Source organism: Trachypithecus francoisi, unplaced genomic scaffold (genome assembly GCF_009764315.1).
Source record: "Trachypithecus francoisi isolate TF-2019V2 unplaced genomic scaffold, Tfra_2.0 Lachesis_group17, whole genome shotgun sequence".
Taxonomy (NCBI): Eukaryota; Metazoa; Chordata; class Mammalia; order Primates; family Cercopithecidae; genus Trachypithecus; species Trachypithecus francoisi.
This window is the reverse complement of record NW_022681462.1, coordinates 47,184,567-47,206,515: the sequence shown is the minus strand read 5'-3', so window position 1 is coordinate 47,206,515 and position 21,949 is coordinate 47,184,567. Positions and strand designations below refer to the sequence as shown.

The 21,949-nt window shown below is 41.6% G+C and overlaps 1 protein-coding gene across 5 annotated transcripts in view; it reads right to left on the bottom strand.

The window, feature by feature from the left end:
• UXS1 (UDP-glucuronate decarboxylase 1) overlaps positions 1-21,949 on the bottom strand; it is a 95,167-nt gene that overhangs the window by 48,118 nt on the left and 25,100 nt on the right. For 2 of the 5 annotated variants that reach the window (XM_033175558.1, XM_033175556.1), the window contains exons 1-2: positions 12,506-13,453; positions 10,414-10,474 (exon numbers count right to left, since the gene is read on the bottom strand). Coding sequence is in view for 2 of the 5 variants with exons in the window: in XM_033175553.1 (XP_033031444.1) it covers positions 10,414-10,474; positions 16,341-16,384; positions 17,426-17,489; positions 18,747-18,774 (197 nt within the window). In the remaining 3 variants the exon portion in view is untranslated. Of the gene's footprint in view, positions 1-10,413; positions 10,475-12,505; positions 13,454-16,340; positions 16,385-17,425; positions 17,490-18,746; positions 18,775-21,949 lie in introns of those variants that run through there. The other 3 variants (XM_033175554.1, XM_033175553.1, XM_033175557.1) reach the window with 3 other exon arrangements.

Below are 21,949 nucleotides of genomic sequence, written 5' to 3'. Positions count from 1 at the left end.
CAGCAAGGTCAAGGCTGTAGTGAACGGCAATTGTGCCGTTGCACTCCAGCCTGGGTGACAGAGAGAGACCCTGTCTCAAAATAAATAAAATAAAATAAAATAAATTACATAATCTCTTAACCCACCTATACCTGTGAGCCCCCATTTCAAAACAGCCTGTCTTTTTGGGCCAAACCAATGTAAAAGCCCTATAAATTGATTTATACCTCCTTGTAACTTCTGCCTCCCTAAAATGTATAAAACTAAACTGTAATCCGCCTGCCTTGGGCAGTTACTCAAGGCTTCTCAAGGCTTCTTGGTTTTGTGTTTCCCGGGGATGCAGTTACTCATACTGGCTCATAATAAACCTCTAAAATATTTTAGAGTTTGGTTTTTCAGTTAACAAGGCCAACCTCAAGAATAACCATCCCTTAACCACCACATAGATATTACATATGCTCTGATGAAACGTAAACCAAATGGTTAAGACAGGATGGGTGAGACCAGGCATCCTCATGTTTGATAGCTTTCATTTGGCTTTACCAACAGCAACATTTTCCAAATCCCCTTTGCCTTCAAGATAAGAAACTGACACCCAGAGAAATTATGTCTTTGACTAAAATCCTCAGAGATCACTAGCTGGGATAGACGAAAGCTACACTCTTTCTAATTACATGCTCTCTACTGCCTGTCAATTTGTCTGGTTCGCTCCCACATTCTACTGCTATACCTGAACAACGACTATGAAAAAGGATTTTCCAGAAAAATAACTGAAATTCAAAGTTGACTCGCCACTAGAGCTTAACTCACAGTATGAGATTTCATTTTATCTTCATGTTACTGCATTTTTCCAAGTTTTTCATGATTTTTACAGTTAAAAATTTGCAACTTTTAAAAAGAAATTTAACCCCTTTTAATGTAACTGTTTCTCTATATGCAAATATTTCTGAAAACAACATGTTCAGTGGCATTCTAACATCATTTCTGTGCCCAAAATACCTGGCAGACAGTTCTGAGACATCAGAGACGCAGCATATTAAACTATACATGATCATCTCCAACATCTCACTAGTCTTAGTACTGACGTAAAATTGTTGGAAGCACCTTGGCTTGACTAAAATGCATGGGAATTTTTTTTTTCTGAAGTAATTTCCTTCTACCTAAAATACTTAAGATTTATATAACATAGCTGGATGGTTATGCAATTTTTTATCCTAATCAATGTTAGCCCACTAGGCAAGTGTTTCAAATAGAAACAAATTTGGTGAAAGCTTAGCACTTACAAAGCTCTATCAGGGGCACTAATCACCAAACCCAAGGATACTCTTTGAATAACAAGGAGCTAATACCCAAAAGAGAATAGGAGAAAAGAAGTAAGACCTCTTACACTGAGATGGATTAGAACTTACATGGCTTTGCATGGCTTTCTAGTATAGGGGTTTGTCTCAGTGTGCTTTCTGGCTCGCTCTTGTGGGTGCCAATAGGCAGCTAAAGTGGTCCAGCTCAAGGTCAGGATTCAAATTCGTGATGCTTAGTAAATTAGCAAAAAATCAAAAAATGCATTTCAAAGCAAGCCTCCTCTCTCTGTTGAAGCTGTTCTAAGGCTTACCAATTTGCTGAAAAGGCTTCAAGTTATAGCAACAATATACCAGACTCATAGGCCAAATGCCTCGGAAATGTGCTTAACCTATGAAATGGCAGGTGATGGGGAAAAAACTAAGTCTGTTTGCTGTGGTGATGTGTAAAGCAAAATAAATTCTGTAATACTCAGCCACGACAGGAAGATCATTCCACGTGTACATAATAAAATTCATCGCAAGATTTTGCAGCATTCATGTATCGGTGCCGCTGTGCTTTTAATGTGTCCACCAAAAGCAGGTTTTGGTAATTTAATCCCCAGTGTGACAGTGTTAAAAGGTGGGGTGATTAGGCCATGAGGTGAAGTAAAACGATTAATGCCCTTATCAGAGGAGTGAGTTTGTTACGGTGGAAGCGTGTTCCACATAGAAGCATGAGTTCAGTCCCTTTGGTCTCTCTCTTGCCCTCTCTTTACCCGTCCACTATGTGATGACACAGCAAGAAGAACCCTCACCAGATCACAACCCCTTGATCTTGGACTCCCCAGCCTCCAGAACCATGAGCCAATAAATTTCTGTTATAAATTACCCAGTCTTAGGTACTCTGTCCTAGCAGCACAAAAAGGACTAGGACAGAAAATGGGTACCAGGGAAGTGGGATGGTTGCTTATACAAACACCTGAAAATGTGGAAAGAGCTTGGGAACTAGGTAATGAGTAGAGGCTGGAAGAATCTGGAGGTGCATGCCAGAAAAAGCCTAGACTTCTGTGAATGGAGGGTTAAAGAGACGGTGCTGAGGGCTCAGAAGAGAAGAGCCATGAGGGAAGTCTAGAACTTCTTAGAAATTACTTGTAACATGGCTGTGATCAGAACAACTGGAAATACGGACAGTGAAGGCCATTCTGATGAGGTCTCAGATGGAAATGATGAACATACCACTGGAAACTGGAGTAAAGGCTATCCTTGTTACAAAGTGGCAAAGAACTTGGCTGAAATGTGTCTGTGTCCTTTGGCTTTATGAAGGCAAAATTTACAAGCCATGAGCTAGGACATCTGGTGGAAGAAATTTCTAGCAAAATATTAAAAGAATTGCATGACTTCTTTTAACTACATAGAGTAAAATTTTAAAAAAAAATGGTTTAAAGACAGATTGTATAACTAAAAGGGAAAGAGAACAAAAAAAATTTTTTTTAATGCCCAGCTTTGCCATATAAAGAATGAAAAAGTGTGGGAGAGTGCAGACAACTGACACTTTGATACACAGTTAGTATGGCTAGAAGGAAGCCAGGTTCTGTCTGTTAACACAGTGGGAGAAAGACCCTGAAGGCATTTCAGAAATCCTCCAGGTAGGCTGGGACCTTGAGGCCAACGTTTCCAGAGAGGTACTCAAGGTCAGCATTCATTGCCCTGTGCTGCCACAAGTCTCTGCTCCCCTTAACACTCCTCAACCAGCATAGCTGTGGCTCCTGCCAGTCCAGGCACAGCTCAAGCTACCACTCTGGAAGATATAGGCCGTAAACGGTGGCGGCGTCCACATAGTGCTCTAATTCTGCAAGTGTGCAGAATGCAAGAGCCATGAGAACATGGCTTCTTCCACCTAGATTTCAAAGGATGTCACAAATAGCCTGGGGCGGGGTGGGAGGTTGGGGGGGGGTAGGCAGAGACTCACTGCAGTGATACAGCTGCCACCAAGACTCCAGAACTGTAAAGCCACCAGCATGTAACACCAGCCTGAGGAAGTTACAGGCACAGAACTCCAACTCATGAGAGCTGCCAGGTAGACTGAGACCAACAAAGCCACAGGGTTGGGGCTCCCAGAGGCCTTGGAGGCCCAACTGCTACCCCAGTGTACCCAGGGCTCAGGCCATGGAGTCACGAAAGATGATCCGGAGCATTACGATTTGATCTTGTTTGCCCTGTTGGGTTTTGGACTTACTTGGGACCAGTTACCCTATTCTTTCCTATTTCTCTCTTTTGGAATGGGCATGTTTACCCCATGCCTGTTCCATCATTGTATTTTACAAGTAGATAGCTTGTTTTGATTTCACAGGCTCACAGGTGAAGGGGAATTTGCCTTAGGATGAATCGTGCCTTGAATTTTACCCAAATGATGTTTAGATGAGACTCTGGGCTTTCAAATTGGTGCTGGAACAAGTTAAAATGCTGGGCTATTGGGATGAAATAAATACGTTTTGCATGTGAAAAGGACACAAATTCTAGAGACCACAGCCAGAATGCTATGGGTTTGAATGTGTACCCCCAAAAGCATGCACTGGAAACTTAATTCTCAATGCAACAGTATTGGGAGGTGAGGCCTAATGAGAAGTTATTAGGTTATGAGGGCCCCACCCTCATGAATGAATTTATGTCATTATCGTGGCAGTGGGTTATGTGTAAAAGGATGAGTTGGGTCCCCTTTGTCTCTCTCACCCACTCTCTGTCCTTCTGCCACGGGATGATGCAGCAAGAACACCCCTTGATATTGGACTTGCCAGCCTCCAAACCATAAGCCAATACATTTCTACTTATACATTACCCAGTCTGTGGTAATCTGTTACAGCGGCACAAAACAAACTAAGAAGAGTAGACTATCAGATTTGTGATCAACCTGACAACACGGCAACAAAACATTAGAAAAATTAACTTTTCTATGCTACTTGAGACACTAATATATTTCCAAATTCATGCTCAAATGCACATGCCTTTTTGAGGCAATAGAAATAACCTCAAAAGAGGGACATACAAGTATTAACGGACTTCAGAGTCTGCTCGCAGCGAGTTACGTAAGCCATCTCAAAAAGGCAAGAGACTTCATGTAACTTCCAGAAGAACAGAGAGATGATATGGGGCAATAGTTTAATATCAATTCAGGAGCGACAATAATATTTTAGGGATGCACAGTCCTACAGCCTAGGTGATGGGTAAAAGAACAAACCAACCTGTGTACTAGTCATTTCAACGTCAAGGTCATATATAAATCATTTCTTGTAGAATTGCAGTGTAAAGTGCTCCACAGATCTGTTCCCCAAGGAAACAGCCATAAATGGTCCAAATTATTTTTTTAAATAACCATTACAAGTCTCTGGAAATTGTGCTAAGCATGTACAGCAAATGAAGTAACATGTATTCAAGAAAATATAAAATTCACTTTGGGAGGCTGAGGTGGACAGATAGCCTGAGGTCAGGAGTTCAAGATCAGCCTGGCCAACATGGTGAAACCCCATCTCTACTAAAATTACAAAAATGAGCTGGGCGTGGTGGAGCACACCTGTAATCCCAGTTACTTGGGAGGTTGAGACAGGAGAATCACTTGAAATCAGGAGGCAGAGGTTGCAGTGACCCGAGATTGTGCCACTGCACTCCAGCCTGGGTGATGAAGCGAGATTCCACCTCAAAAAAAAAAAAAAAGAAAAGAAAGAAAGAAAATATAAAATTAGCAAGAGTATGCAACACTTGAGTCCATCCCCACAGTTTAGAGTGGGGAATGTGCTGGGTGTGGCCAAGAAAATGAGAACCCCACTCAAAAGATACGGTATCTCACCAGGAAGGGCCACCTGGCAGTACTTCCCAGACAGGGAAGGCTGAGAATAATAGGATTCCAGTCACGGTTGCCCCAACTTACTTAGAAGGGAGAAGTTCCATGCCAAGAGGGGCAAGGAAAAAAAACCAGTGGCTACAGCACCCTGATTATAAAACAGAGGTGTTGCTCCCACCTCAGCTTCAGGGCAGTGGTTCAGAGGTTTTCCTGGGGGACAGAGGTACTGAAAACAGTGCACTCAAAAACTCTCCCTTTTAAAGGGAGTTGACTTTATTTCAAAAGGAAAGTGGAGAAGTTCAAGCATAAGGGTGCTCTCAAGAACAACGGAGATGCAGATGGTAAGCAATAAATAGAAGGCAGTAGATCTATGAGAATAAAAAGCTAAATCCAAGGCCAGCTTGTTTAAAAGAAAGAACCAGGGAGAGGACACTTAAGAAACCTTCTGGGGTCAGAACAAATCTCAAAGACTGGTCTCAAAATCTACCCCTGCCAAGAGGACAGAATTTAACTGAATCAGGCTGAAGAGCAATTTAAAACACACAGCACTGTTGAAAAACAAAGCAATTAGCTAGCAACTCCTGCAGCCTAAGAGCTGGGTGAGATACTGCACAGGCTTAATAGAGAAATCAGGGAAAGAGACTGTCAACATGAGCCTGTTAGAGCCACCATCATCCCAGGGGGTGTGGCCAAGGCTACGTCTTCCAAGGATCAACAGTTAAAGCTTCACACTGGAGTGGTGAGGAGGGAATAGGAAACACTTCACTAAAGTAGACCTGACAAGTCACTAAACAAATAAACAAGTAAATAAAATAAAACAAGTTGCGGAAGGTGGGGGTTGGGATGAGGGCACAGTATCTAGAAGTGCTACATTACAATATACTACCTAAAATGCCCAGTTTTCTACATCAAATTACAAGACATGCGAAGAAACAGAAATGGGTGACCCACAAACAGAAAAAAAAAAAACCAAGCAATAAAAACTGTCTGTGTGAAGTCCCCAGTGTTGGATATAACAAAGACACCAAAGCAACCACCATAAATATTAGGTTGGTGCAAAAGTAATTGCAGTTTTTGCCATTAAAAGTAATGGAAAGTGTTCAAAGAACGAAAGGAAACCATACTTAAAGAAGTACATAGATAATAAAGAGAGATTACAAAACAGAAACAAATTGAATTCTGGAGTTGAAAAGTACCACAATTGAAACTAAAAATTCAACAGAGGGATTCAACAGTCGATTGGAACTAGGCTAAAGAATCAGCAAACTTGGATTGAAAGGGCTTATGCAACCCCAAGATCAGAGGAAATACAGGAAACTACACAGAGCCTCAGACAAATACAGGACACCAATAAGTGTGTCGACATGCATGCTGCACTGGGAGTATCAGAAAAGAGAAAGGAATACAAAATATATTCAAAGAAATAATGGCTGAAAACTCCCCAGAATTGATGAACATGTGAATGTACATATTCAAGAAGTTCAATGAACTGCAATTAGGATGAGCATAAACAAAAATAGATGCACACAGATACATCATTCTAGAAATCCCACAAACCAAAGAAAGACAATATTTTGAAAATAGCTGTACTAGGTTGGATACTGTCCTACAAAGTTTATGTCCGTCCCACAGCTTCAGAATGTGACTTTATTTGAAAATAAAGCCCCTGTAGATGTATTTAGTTAAGAAAAGGTTTTACCGGATTAGGGTGCCCCTTAATCCAATACTAGAGGCATGCAAGGACCCAGTGCTGCTGGAGGCAGAGACTAGAGTGATGTCTCTACAAGCCAAAGAACACCAAGGATTTCTGGCAATAAGAGAAGCTGGGAGAAAAGCATGGGAAAAATTCCCCTCAGAGCCTTCAGAGGACATAGGCATGGCCCTGCTGACATCTTGATTTCAGACTTTTATCTTCCAGAACTGCGAGGGATTAAATTTCTGTTGTTTTAAACCACTCAGATGGCAGTAACTGTTACACAAGTCCTAGGAAATTCATACAGCAGAAAAAGAAAAATGACTTGTCACATATAAGGGAACCCCAACATGATTAACAGCTGGCTCGTTACAACCAACAATGGAGAAAGCAGTGGATGGCATACTATTACTTCATTTTGTGCTGCCATCAAGGAATGCCTGAAGGTGGGTGACTTACAAAGCAAAGAGATTTATTTGGCACACCATCCTGCAGGCTGTACATGAAGCATGGCTCCAGCATCTGCTTCTGGTGATGGCTTTCGAGAGGTTTCAATCCTAGTAGAAGGCTAAGGGGAAGCAGGCATGTCACATGGCAAGAGAGGGAGGAGAAGGGGGTCCCATACTTTTTTTAACAATCAGATCTCGTGTGAACTCATTACAGTGGGGTGTGCACCAAGCCAGTCATGAAGAATCTGTCCCTATGACCCAAATAATTCCCACTAGGCCCCATCTCCAACACTGGAGATCAAATTTCAACATGGGATTGGGAGGCTGAAACAAATATCCAAACTCTATCAACATATTTAAAGTGTAAAAATAAACTGGCAGTCAACAATCTTATATACAACCAAAAATAACTTTCAAAAATAAGACATCCCTAGATAAACAAAAAATGAGAGAGCTCATTACTAGCAGACCTACCACACAAGAAATACTAAAGCATGTTCTTCAGGCTGAAAGCAAGTGACCCCAGATAGTAACTGGATTCCACAGGGAAAGAGAAGGGAAAGGTACCAAATAGGAAATGAGTTAATTATAAGGGATTCACTCAGTGACTCACCTAGAGCAACTTCTAGTCCTGCAAGCTCCGTTTGTGGTAAGTGGCCTATGCAGACGAACACAAATACTTATCTTTGTTAAAACTACCTACAGTATTCAGTACAGCAACATGCTGTACAGATTTGCAGCCTGGGAGCAACAGGTCATACCACGTAGCCTAAGTGTGTAGCAGGCTGTACCATCTGGGTTTGTGTAAGTGCACTCTGTGACGCTCACAGAACAACAACAGAAACACTTACCAATGCATTTCTCAGAACGTATCCCCATTGTTAAGTGACGCTTGACTGTACATTTATGGTAAAATGATTTTCAACAAGGGTGCCAGGAAAATTCACTGGGCAATACATAGTCTTTTCAACAAATTGTGCTGGATGACTTGACAGCCATAGGCAAAAGAATGGTGACGTAATACCCTATTCAAAAACTACCTCAAGATGGATCACAGGCCTAAATTTAAGAACAAAATCTGTAAAACTCTTAGAAAAAAAACATAGTAAATCTTTGTGTCCTGAGTTTAGGCAACGATTTCTTAAATACGACACACCCAAGGACAAGCAGCGAAAGAGAAAAACCAGACTTCAGCTTTAAAACACTTGGGCTTCAAAGAACACCATCAGGAAGGTAAAAAGACAACCCACAGAATGAGAAAAAATATTTGCAAATAATACACCTGATAAGAAAGTTGAATCAAGAATAGATAAAGAACTCAATTCAATAATGAAAAGAAAAATAACCCAATTAAAGAAAAGGGTAAGTATTTAATAGAAATTCTCCAAAGAAGATACAGAAATGACCAATAAGCACACAAAAAGATGCTCAACACCATGAGCTATCAGAGAAATGCAAATTCAAACCACAAAAAGATATCACTTCACACCCAGTAGAAAGGCTACAATGAAAAAGACAGACAAGAAGAAGTGGTGTTGAGGATGTGGAGAAACTGGAACCCTCATATACTACTGGTGGAAATGTACGATGGTGCAGCTGCTCTGGTAAACAGCCGTTCCTCGAAAGGTTAAACAGAGTCACCCTATGACACATATAACAAATGTACAGTCGTCCCTCAGTATCCGCAGGGAATCGGTTCCAGGGTCGCACCCCACCCCTCATACCTAAATGCAAAGATGCTCAGGTTCCACATATAAAATAGTGTAGTATTTGCATGTAACCCACACACATCCTCCTGTATACTTTAAATCATCTCTAGATAATTATAATACCTAATACAATGTAAACGTTATGTAAAAATGTTATACTGTATTATTTAGGGAATAATAACAAGAAAAAAAGTCTGCACATATTCAGTACAGACATAACCACTGTGGGCCTAACTACATTTTCAATTCATGGTTAGTTGAATCCAAAGATATGGAGGTCCTACTGTATAAATAAAATGTGGTATATTCACATAATGGATTATTTGGTAATAAAAATATATTAACTGCTGATACAAGCTACCACATGAACGAAACCTGAAAACATGCTAAGTGAGAAAAGCTAGTCCCAAAAGGCAAACATTGTATTATCCCATCTATATAAAATACTCAGAATTGGCAAATCTACATGGACAGAAAACAGATTAATGGTTGCCTAGGGATTGGGGTGTGGAAGGCCTTAGGGGAAAATGGAGAGTGACTGCTAATGGGTATAGGCTTTCCTTAGGGGGTTCTAAAATTGGATGTGGTAATGGTTGTACAACTCTGTGAATACATTACAAACTACTGAATTATACATTTTAAGGGGGAATTCTATGGTATGTGAATCATATCTCAACAAATCTGTTACTTTAAAAAAATGCAACATGCAATATTTTTGGACATAATTTGTTACCTAATAGTTAAAAGGGTTTCTTTCATTGGTGAGTTTATACTGATGTTTAACAAGAGCACTATTAGCCAAGGAAGCCTCCAGGGTATTCATCAAAGTGGTCTGTGAACCAGAAAAGGTTAAAAACCACAGCTCCCAAGTTTCGTACTTCCTCAAAAAGATAAACACATGGTTTCCACACAATCCAGTAATCCCACTCCTAAGTATACCTAAAAGAACTGAAAATCCTACGTCCACACAAAAACTTACACGCATGCATTCATAGCAGCATTATTCACGATAGCCTCCAGGTGGAAACAACTGCAAACACCCATCAATGGAGAAACAGGGAAACAGTATGTGGTACATCCACACAATGGAGTATTGTTCAGCCATGAAAAGGAATGAAGTGTACGATTCATGCTAGAGCTGAGCCTTGAAGACAGACCAAATATCACATTATTTCATTCGGATGAAATGTTCAAAAAAGGCAGATTCATAGAGACAGAAAGTAGTTTTAGTGGTTTCCACAGCTGGCGGGAGGGGGCTGGGAACTGGAAGTGACTGCTAATGGGTACAGGACTTCTTTTTGGGGTGATGAAAATACTGTGGAATCAGAATGCAGTGCTAATTCTGAGGACATACTATAAGCCACTGAATTGTATCTCTGAGAAGCGTGAATTCTATGATTTATGAATTATCTATCAATGAAAAAAGGAAGTTTCTTAATATTACAAATATTAATCAGGTGTGCAAACTTACCAAAATTCTTTTCCGATCCTTTTCTGATAAAAACTTTACTGGTGGGTATTTCTGGGTAAAGCTGTATAATATAAAGAGATTCAAAAGGAAAAAGTCAAACATCTCATTTGAATATTTTCTCTATCATCAAAGCATGTGTCAGGTTTTGGGACTGTTACTGTTTGCTCCTTCTCTCTACTCTTGAATGTATGCTGGAGAAATCAAGGAGTCACTGGTTAACTTGAGGTCAAGAGCTATCTAACCTGCTTCTTGTTTAGGATCAAGCTAAGGACATGACTTGAGATTCTATCTCTGAGAAGCGAAAGCTTAAGGAATTACAGGCTTCCAGCAGCTGCTAAAGCAGGACAGGCACTACCTCTACTAGTCCAGATAAAACCACACCATAGGCCGGGCGCGGTGGCTCAAGCCTGTAATCCCAGCACTTTGGGAGGCCGAGACGGGTGGATCACGAGGTCAGGAGTTCGAGACCATCCTGGCTAATATGGTGAAACCCCGTCTCTACTAAAAATACAAAAAACTAGCCGGGCGAGGTGGCGGCGCCTGTAGTCCCAGCTACTCGGGAGGCTGAGGCAGGAGAATGGCGTGAACCCAGGAGGCGGAGCTTGCAGTGAGCTGAGATCCGGCCACTGCACTCCAGCCTGGGCCACAGAGCGAGACTCCATCTCAAAAAAAAAAAAAAAAAAAAAAAACCACACCATAAGGAAGATGGCCGTGAAACTGCCTTTGCAAAATTGTAATGAGAGAAATCTAATGACTGGCTCCATCTTGCTTCTAACCTCACGGGTTAAATTTTTGTTTTTATTGTTTTTGCTTATTTTAGTGCAGAGGCCAAGATAACTAGGAGAGGAATTTATAGTTAAACGTCGAGGCAAGGAAAACTGACCCTCCTCCTTGTTTCAAGATTGAAGCCACATTCCTAAGCCGAGGTTAGAGTTATGGTAGGGTCTGAACTTTGCTAAAGAATAAGCATAAACAACGACCTGCCATTGCTTAGCTTAGTTTGTTTATCTGTATATTGCTTACTGCCCCAGAGTCACTCAAACAGAGGTTGCAAGATTTATAACTTCTCCAACAACTTCTACAGATAATATCACTATTGTGAATCCTAAATAAACGGTATTTGAGGTATCTTTCAGATTCAGCATTTTGGCATACAGACGAAGAGATGTCACCTGGTCCTCAGGCTCTGCGTCCATGAAATGATTCGGCTGCATGAAGACAGTTTCGACACCCCCATGATTTCATATCCAGCCAATCAACTGTTTCAGCTCCCCAGCCCCCACCCACCAAACTACCCTTAAAAACTCAAGCCTCCGAGTTCTCAGGGAGGCAGATCTGAGAAACTGCTCCCATTCTCACAGGTGGCTGGCTCTGCGATTGAACTCTTTCTTGGCTGTAACACCTGTTGTTCTCAGTGCCTTGGTTTTCTCAGGGCAGCGGGCAAGAAGAACCTACCGGGCTATAACCATGGCATTCTCTAGGCACTGTACCAGGGCCCAGGTGGAAGAAAGCAGCTTCGTGAAGTCACAGGCCCAACGCGAGAGGACCGCCCCGCAAGAGTGAGAAAAGATATTACTGAAACTTTGTCTCCTGCTCCGGGAATTTTCACAGTCACAGCATCCTCTTTCTGAGCAGCGTCCCTGGTAAAACCATGGAGCATCAGCATCTTCTGTCTCTGTGGGTCTGCTTTGACTCCGTCTTAAGTCTCACTTATCTTTTGATGCCCTCTTGCTGCCCTAAGGTGCCATGGGTCCCCAGCTCACACGGATGTCCCAGGAGCGGGGCAGTGTGATGAGAATATAAAACATCCAGTGAGAGGTAACAAACACAGAGCCGAAATATTCATTTTTAAAGTGATTCAGTTAGGAACAAAAGTGCTTTAAATAAAATCGGAGACATCAGCTTTACGGTCATTACACTAATTGGAGAGGTTGGGCCAGGTCCATCCCTGTCCCCAGCACAGACACAGCAATATAGGATACAGAATGCACTTCCTTAATGGTCGCTGAACTGAAGGGAATATGAAGGGTCATTAGACAGAAGTCCCTGAAGCAGGGGTTTCTCATCTCCAGAAAGCCAGGAGCATACTTACATTGGAGTAAAAGAGCTATTACAATGCAGACGAATTCCCCCGTTAAGAACTTCCAGAGTCTCAAAAGCCCAAGTTCCCCTTGCAGACTACAAAAGCAGATGGGAGAGTCTGAGGGCACAGGTGGGAACCCTAGGGTTCCCCTTGTGAGCTCGAGGAGTGTGTTTAGTACTTGCCGCCTATAGGAAGGGCCTCGGGAATGTTATCCATGCAGCTGGGGAGCGGGTGCAAGTTCTGCCTTCAGTCAGGAGCGATGCTGTTAGACTGGCGGGAGCAGCACAGATGTCTTGTTTGCCAAGTAACACTTCTTGTCATTCCGTCTCTTCCCTCACCAACTCAGCTGGGGGATGGCACTGTAAATCTCAGAGTTATCTGTGTGCGCCTCTCAAACCGCTCCAATTGTCTGCATTTCTCTGAGCTCACGATATCCAGGTCTTCAGCCTCAATCCCCGAGCGGCACACCCAGCGCCGTGGCACAGCTGAGACCGTCTTTCCTTCCCACGACTGCTCACAAGCACCGTGGCTCCTCCGGACTGTGTTGTGAAAATGCTGGTGCCGCCTCTGACTCGTAACATCCCCTCACTCACCTTCAGGGCTCCTTCTCTACTGTGTATATGATTTTAGAGTCAGGACCGCACAGGAATGGGAGAGTATAGCTACATACGGGAAAACGAGGTGCAGGGAGAGAAACCAATTCAGTGAGGAGCGGAGGCGCAGGACTGTGGAGTGTGCATCCGGGGCCACGGAAACAAATGTTAATCCAAGCTGTCAGCTTAGAATAGTCCCTATCTGAAAGCTTAAAATGAAATGTGGTGTGCTACTTATACCAAGAGGAAATGGCCAAACCGTTTTATTACAGGAAATGTACTTCAAAGAAATCGAACTGAAGCAAAGGCATGGTTGCCTGACACACGCAGTGACGGGCATAAGATGGACTAAAAAAGACTTCAAATGCAACGTGCTGACACCTTTAATTTAAAAGACGAAAAATGGTTGAGTTTCTTGCTTTGTTTCTCTTCAGTACGCAGCAACCGAGTTTTAGATTTCATATGTATACGTTCAAGTAATTAAACTTTTAAAAAACTATCTTATACTCCTCACTTCTTCCTGTGAGAAGCCACACATACAAAGCTGAAAGCAACAGGAAGGGGAGAGTGCCTTTGGGGTCCTCTTCAGTATGCACGTCATCCTGTTTTCCTCCTTGCAGTAATGGGTGACGGAGCGCAGTGACCGACAGAGTGCAGTGACCATGTGGATGCTGTTGGCTGGGCCACATGCTGAGCCAGCTGCCTGGTGCTCCCAAGCACCTGCTGGACTGACCCAGGGCTGGGCAGGGGCACAAGGCCTTTTTTTTTTTTCTTTTTTTGAGACAAGGTCTCACACTCTGTCGCCCCAGATGGAGTATAGCAGCAGCATCACAGCTCACTGCAGCCTGGTATTTTTTGTAGAGATGAGATTTCCTTATGTTGCCCAGGCTGGGCTCGAACTCCTGGGCTCCAGCCACCGGCCTGCCAAGGCTTCCAAAGTGCTGGTATTACACCGTGCCTGGCCCACAAGGCTTCTTAAAGACCTGGAGCAGGTGAAAATCCTACCCAGTGTACTGGCTCATCCTCTTATTTGTGAACTTTCCATTAAGCACCGTTCTACACTAGGCACTAGGGGTTAAGCAGCAAAATGCGGCAGAGGCATGAGGCCTGCATTCCTGAGCGAGAGAGAAACCAGCAAGCAGAGGCAGAATGAGGAATGAACTAGGTAACAAATCTTTTCTTACAGTCCCAAATGAATACTTTACTAATTATTAATGTTTTATGCCATTCTAGATAAAACTTACTGTTTAACCAGTAAGTAGTACTCTTACTTAGAATTTAAATTATCATCATTTGCCATCTATTCAAAGAACGTTTAAAGATACAGAGTTAAAGTTAAACAAATGGCATATAATCAAAGTATTAAGCAATGGGAGTGTGATAAAAGAGAAAAAGCCAACATACAATCCATTTACTCAGGATTCTAGAATGACACTGTCTTCTTTCTTTCCCTGTATAAATATAACCTGTAACTTCCAAAAATATCTTTAGTTCTTGGGGGCCACTTTGCTCAAAGTGACAAGCACATCAAGTAAACCTATTTCCAGTCACATTCTTATATTGTCAGTGTCGAGATGGTAGTTTGATCATCTTTATCACACACTTAGGAAAAGTAAAGCTAGACGGAGTTCCATCAATTTCTATCGTCACGCTTTTTTAGCCAGGCCTGCGCTTGACCTTCTGACACAGTAGTGCAGGCATGTGGATCACCGGACTTGCTGACCAACCTGAAGGACGGAACCATTCCAGAATGAATCACCTGCAAGCAGCCCCAGAGGCAAATGTTTGTCCTCTGCCCCTATTTTCAAGGTGGTCTCACAGGTTGACAAGAATAAAGTGTTAGTAAATTCTTAGGATCAAATTCTTATTTGTGCTTCTCTGTCCAGTTTAAAAGCACACACTCAAAAAAACATCACAAAGGTATCAAAGAGATTGTGTAATCCTCACATGTTGAGAGCTCTTGTTCGTAAGCTATTGCCTTAGGGAAGTTATCGAATTGAGACATTTTTCTTTTCATAAATGAATACTATCATCTAAAGAAAATAATCACTGGTGGACAAGTTTGGTTTTTTTTGACTAATATATAAAAGGTGTGTTAGGTTATTTCTTATCGTTCCAATTTTTCTTTAAAAAAAAGCTTCAATTAAAATCTCTCAATTCTGCTGTCTTATCAAAGGCAGATTTTCTGGCTCCCATCCAAGGAAATATTACAAGCTGTATAACTGAAGCACAAAATCACAGCAAAAAAAATTTAAAGCACAAGTAGCAATCTTATATTACTAAGGGAATCTGTTAAAAATTACTGACAATTTTTGTTCTGGTAAGTGCTGAAATTAACAGTTTGCTTGACTGCTCAGTTGAGGATAAGAAGAAAGTGAATGACACATTTTGTTTAATGATGCTTCTCCAATCGTATTTCCCTTTGATCATTTAATGAAAATCAAAGAAAAACTGCTCTTCATTTCTTCATTTCTGTTCTGGACTTGATAAAAGGCTCATTCAATGCTGACACACATCATCCAAACTCATCCCAAGAAAGGGGAAAAAAAGTCACATCAACTTTAATAAATGCTGTCATTTTTCTTTTGGAAATTTCTAAAGACTCAACTGCTACTCCAGACAATGTTTTCCGAATACAGTACGTGCAAGAGGAAAGTCCCGGAGCCTGAGACTCAGCGGCCTTGGGAGTGCCTGAGAGAGAACCTGAGGGCAATAGTGTCCCAAAGGGTGAAGAGAGGTTCTCTCTGGAATCTGACTCAAATAAATGTTTCTATCATATTCCATTAATTCTTTCCCCCACTTCACCTGGACTAAATTCTGGAAACCTCATGAACTTTGGTGACAAAAGCAGCTAAATGACTACACATGACACACCACAGGCTCCACATTCTTATTTTGTGGTGTTTGCATATGGTACTATGTTTTAGGCCCACAGGACTGTCCTCCTGTTTTGGAATTCTAGCCAACTGATCAATACATGCAGAAGTTAAAGGAAAATGTGAGGCCTGGCCTCAACTTCTATGTAATAAATTTGCAGAAATTCAGACATTCAGAGTTTGAACAAGGAAGATCTTAACACATCTAGATTGACTCGTCTCCCAATGTTCTATCTGGGTATTAGACTCAAAGTGGGGGAAATGCATATGTAGACATTTATTTAGGTTGGTAGAGTTTGGAGAAAACAAACTGAGAATTAATTATTCAATTGAGACAAACTTAACTATTGACCTTAAGACAAAAAGTACACATACCTTTTTTCTAAATCTCTGATTTTCTCTCTTAGTGGTTCAACCATCTAGAACAATAACAAAAATCAGTTTTAAAGCAAAAACACAGTTCTCAACTCCTTTCACCCCATTCTGATGTTTCAGATAAGGCAAAACAGGTTTTAATTTCTTCTACAAATTAACTTCCGGTTTGAAATTACGATACACCACTTGCATCACAATGCTAGAATTGAACAGATAAACTGTCGATTTGAACTCTTACTCCATAAACGCCTCAGTTTCTGAGACAATTAATGTATTTGCTCACCCATCTTACTAGGAAGAATGTAAAAGGTGTTTCAGGTTCATAAAAACAGATCAACACTATCCATCTCTTTTTAGGAAGAATCCCCTAAGCATGGCTCACAAAAGCTTAACATCTTGTTTCTGCAATTACTGTGTATATTCATGTTACCAGCTGCAGCACATAGTTGCAGGCTGTGAGTCAACCCACATCCACGTCTGTAGACACTGTGGACTCAGGCAAAAAGACAGCAACCCAAGGGCTTCCCAGGACTCCCTTATTTGGCTTCAGATCCAAAGTAAGTAACCCCCCATCCTCTCCCCCACAGTCCATGTTACAGTGGTCTGGCTGTATCTATATGTATTTAAATAGGAAGTGCATAACCAAGCATAGGTGCTAGCCTTCAGCTGGGTGGCTGTGCGACGTCTCCATCTGTGCATGTGGACGCTCTTTACATTTGTTGGCCTAGCATCCGATTAGTGGCCATTTTTCTTTTCAGCATCTGTGCCAGTGAGAGGATGCTGGTACTCATCTCTGTCTCCCAAAGGCAATCACTTCCCTTTCTCTAAAAAACGCTTACCTGAAAAGTCATGTAGAAGTCTAAATCCATTTTGCCTTTGAGGTAGAACTTGTTTTAATAAGTCAAAAATGTACCAACAGTAACAGATTGCATGTCCTCTTAAATAAGGGAGTAATTTTTTGAGACGTGGTTTCAGAATCACACAACAGCATCAAGCTGCCACAATAAGAATGACAGCACGAGCAAAGGAAGCAAAATTGACAAGCATACAGACAAAATAGATACAAAAATAGAAAAAAGACTAACCTCTTCAATCTTGCTTTCAATTTTTAGTTCACCATTTTCCTGGATAGACCTGTTGAGCAGAAAGCTATAAAACTGAGATCAACTGAAAGGCTTTGTGACTTCCAGACTGTTTCTGAATAAATTACCCTAACATAACCCAAAGGATGCAGACCACCTCCGTCTCTCCGGCTCAACTATCAGTCACGTGTACAATTCCCTCCAGAAGGGATGCACCAGAGGAAAAGACAACCAAAGGGAAGGAATCCCCTTAAATCCATCTATGAACATGCTCGGTATTACCTAATGGATTATTTCCACTAAACTAAAATAATCTCACTGCTATGCTACATCCAACACAGGATTTTAAATTAGAAGCAGGAAGTGTGTCTGTAGGAGTATATGTTTGTGCCTGCTGGGCTTTCCTGGGGATTTAATGCAAAAATGGAGTCTTTTAAGTAAAACCACAGAACTCCTTTAAATGGGATCTGAGCACCCCACCTAGTCATACACAGCAGCCTTTGTCAGGAGACACATACATGCCCTGGTGGTAGGAATCAAATCGACACTGTCCCACCCACCTTGCAAAACCCAACTCCACATGTAAAGTCTCCTGAGGGCATAGTAACCTTTTACCCTGGTAGACACGTGCGGCCGCATTACATTACAATACCAACCTAATCATCACAACAGTGATTCTCACAACATAACCAAGGGGAGCAAATTTTCCTTTACATGGAAAACTATTAACAGTACCAAATTTGCTTTTACAATAAATGCTTATTTCTTTCTGCTGATTTTTTTAAAGGCTATTTTTTTTAATTTGGTAAAGAGATAACACAAGGGTTTTATTTTTACAAGAGTGCCTCCTGCCCTGTGAAGCACACACGATGCATACAGGCCTAACGCTGGACTAAATAGGTGGTCTCTGCGTCGATATCCACTAGCTGGCCCCCTGGAGTCACGGGCCAGCCACAGCTTCCCGAAGACAGCTCCCTTCTCAAAAGGCTTTGCAAAAGCCCCTCAGTGTTCTTGCTCAAGCCACCCAGAAATACAATTTACATAAGCTAGGGTCAACCCTTTATTATCTGCATAAGAAGGGAAGGGAGGGGTGGCTGACCATTGCTTTACTTGTGGGCTTTACTTGGTAACTGTTAAAATCAGCTGCATTCCTTGAGAATACCGATAGGAGAAAAGAAACAGCTCAGATATGTGAATAGCAAGAACCCAGTTTTGTTTTTAAAATATACTTTTAATTAAACCATGACATTCATGGTATATATGTACCAACTGAAATGTGTCTATAAAATCCAACCACAGTACCCAAGTAATTAAAAACAATTACCTCATATTAACGAAGTTGCCCCAAACAGCTGTAAGAGAAAGAAAAAAGTCAATGTTTAAGTCCACAACTTTCAGGAATTCCAATGGATGGAATCTTAAATTTTAACCAATATTTTAAATTTTACAAAGAAAATTAACTTATGTCAGGAAGACAACCAAATGCACACTTTGTTTTCAAAACAATTAAATCTTACTACAAAATAAGTAAAAACAGGATCGGTAGATTTTATTCAGAACAAGTTTGAGAACTGCAACCCAAGAACATTGATTCAAGTTGCCCTGAATATACGCTCCCATCAGCAGCAGTGACAAGTAGGCTTTTAAAGGAAGAGGCAGTTTCTAAGTTACCAAGAATTTACATTAAAATAACATAAGCTACTGATTGGCTATACATTGTTTTTTGTGTCAGAATTTCCAGGAAAAAGATACTTGGGTGAGGCAGCTGGGCAGAAACAAAATGCCTTTAAAGAACTGGCCCTGGGCATGGCAGGGCATGACTTTAGTTCCATGCTCATGTCGCTGTGGCCTGATAAATTCTGCATACCTCACATGGCTCATACTGCTGAGCTGTTTTTCTTTTCTATCTATCCCTGTGGTTTTGGAATACCTCTTTTGGGGTCTGGAGTTGGAGAGTGCATGTGAAGCTTTTTTTTTTTTTTTTTCCAAGTGACAGATCTCCCTACATTACCCAGTCTGGTCTCTAGCAATCTTCCCGCCTCAGCCTCCTGAGTAAGTGGGAATGCAGGCATGCGCCACCACACCTAACTAAGGATGCATGTGTTTTGATAAACAGTATGTTCCCAACCTTCGTTTGACGAAGAGCTAGTCACAAAAATCAAATAATCACATGTCTGAAAGAAGTCCTAAGGTTCAGTCTAATCTCTCCCTTGTAATGATGATGAAAGCAAACCCAGAGAGGTTAAACAGTGGCCTGCAGCGCGGCTTAACTCCAACGGGAGTGCATCATTTCTCAGCATTTACCACGTCTCCCGTCTATACTCTAGGCGCCTGGTAGGCAGGCTCTCCTGTGCCTGTATACAGCTGGCCTTCGGTAAATGTGTGTAAGTCAGCCCTGAATCAACAGCAGATGACTTTAAAACAGAATACTGGACCATGAACACTCACTTTAGGTTACTGAGCAGGGGATTCTTTCTATGGAAGTCTTTTCTGAGGATAAGCAGTCCTAATATTTTGTACACACTCCTATTTGGCCCTCATTTGGCCACTCAGCAGATACTGAAGGCCTTCTAAGTGCCAGGTGCATTTAGGTGCTTCCAGGCACCGAGGAGGAACAGAGAGAGTAAGCACAAACATCCTCCCAGTCCAGGGTTGTTAATTTTGTGAGTCTGGGAAAGCCCTGAGGTTAGGATCTCATCACCCCAGGCATCTTCCCATTGCCATCCTCTTATGTGTAGTAGGAGTTTAATAGCTACTCATCCAATAGGATGCAGTATACAGACTACACCCCCACAGGAAATTCCCACTCTCAAGAAGGGGAATGTCGCTAATTCCATAAAAGCACATCTCTCTTCAGAAGAGGAAACTTGATTAAAAAAAAAAAAAAAAAGATAGCAATATATGACCAAATAAATAAAAGTGGCAAGAAAGCAGGGAAAAGGGAGAAATTAAAATAAAGCTATTAACTAGATTCATTATTCATTAAAAAAATAAAAACTGCTTATGTGAGGGGCATTGGAACCAAAGTAACTCCATCTTGAACAAAAGCTGGGTAAAGTGAGGCTGAGACCTACTGGGCTGCATTCCCAGACTGTTAAGGCATTATAAGTCACAGGATGAGATAGGAAGTCAGCATGAAGATACAGGTCATGCGCCGGGCACAGTGGCTCACACCTGTAATCCCAGCACTTCGGGAGGCAGAGGAAGGCAGATCACCTGAGGTCAAGAGTTCAAGACCAGCCTGACCAACACAGTGAAAACCCATCTCTACTAAAAATACAAAATTAGCTGGGTGTGGTGACACGTGCCTGTAATCCCAGCTACTTGGGAGGCTGAGGCAGGAGAATCACTTGAGCCCTGGAAATGGAGGTTACAGTGGGCCGAGACCATGCCATTGCACTCCAGCCTGGGCAACAAGAAAGAAACTCCATCTCAAGAAAAAAAAAAAAAAAGATACAGGTCATAAAGACTTGCTGATAAAATAGATTGCAGTAAAGTCAAGTCATAAAGACCTTGCTGATAAAATAGGTTGCAGTCAAGAAGCTGACTCAAATCCAGCAAAACCAAGATGGCCACAAGAGTGACCTCTGGCTGTTGTCGCTGCTACAATCTCATCAGCGCCATGACAGTTTACAAATGCCAAGGCAACGTCAGGAAGTTACCTATATGGGCTAAAAAGAGGAGGTGTGAATAATCCACCCCTTGCTTAGCGTTTCATCAAGAAATAAGCATAAAAATGGGCAATCAGCAGCCCTCAGAACTGCCCTCTCTATAGAGGAGCCATTCTTTCAATCCTTCATTTTCTTAATAAACTTGCTTTCACTTCAAGGACTCACCCTGAATTCTTTCTTGTGCAAGATCCAAGAACCCTTTCTTGGGGTCCGGATCGGGACCCCTTTCCTATAACACATACCTTTGGACCATGTGATTTTGCTTTTATCTTATTCTCAGGAAATCAGTAAACATACAGGAAAAGTGCCCTCACCAACGTCATGGCCTTATTTATAATCACACACACAAAAAAGGAATAAGCCAAAATACCCCACAATTAGAGAACTGCTGTATAAATTGTCATACAGCCATTTGATGAAATCAGAAAGCCATTAAATATGACTATGGAACTACACTGTAACATGATGCAGTTATGACAGTACCAGACAAAAATATATATATATACAGTGTGACTCTCACTTCTATAAAATGCATTGGGAAAAAAAAAGACTGTGAAATTTCCAAAATACTGAGTTTAAATGGTGACATGAGTAACTGTTTAATTTTCCTTGTGGTTAAGTGTTTACTTACTTTTAAATAAGGAGGGAAGAGAATTTAACCCTTACTAAACTCCATGTCCTTGTTGTCCTGTTCTTGCCTCTTCCTAGACACCTGGTGAACACCTGGTTCAGTCCTCAGCTCAGATTCCAGGCACTGCTGCCACCAGAGTCCACAAAGATCACCTGTGAGCCACCAGTTGCCCAACCCATGTGCACTTTTCTTTACTCTGCTATATATCTCAAATAAGTGTACCGT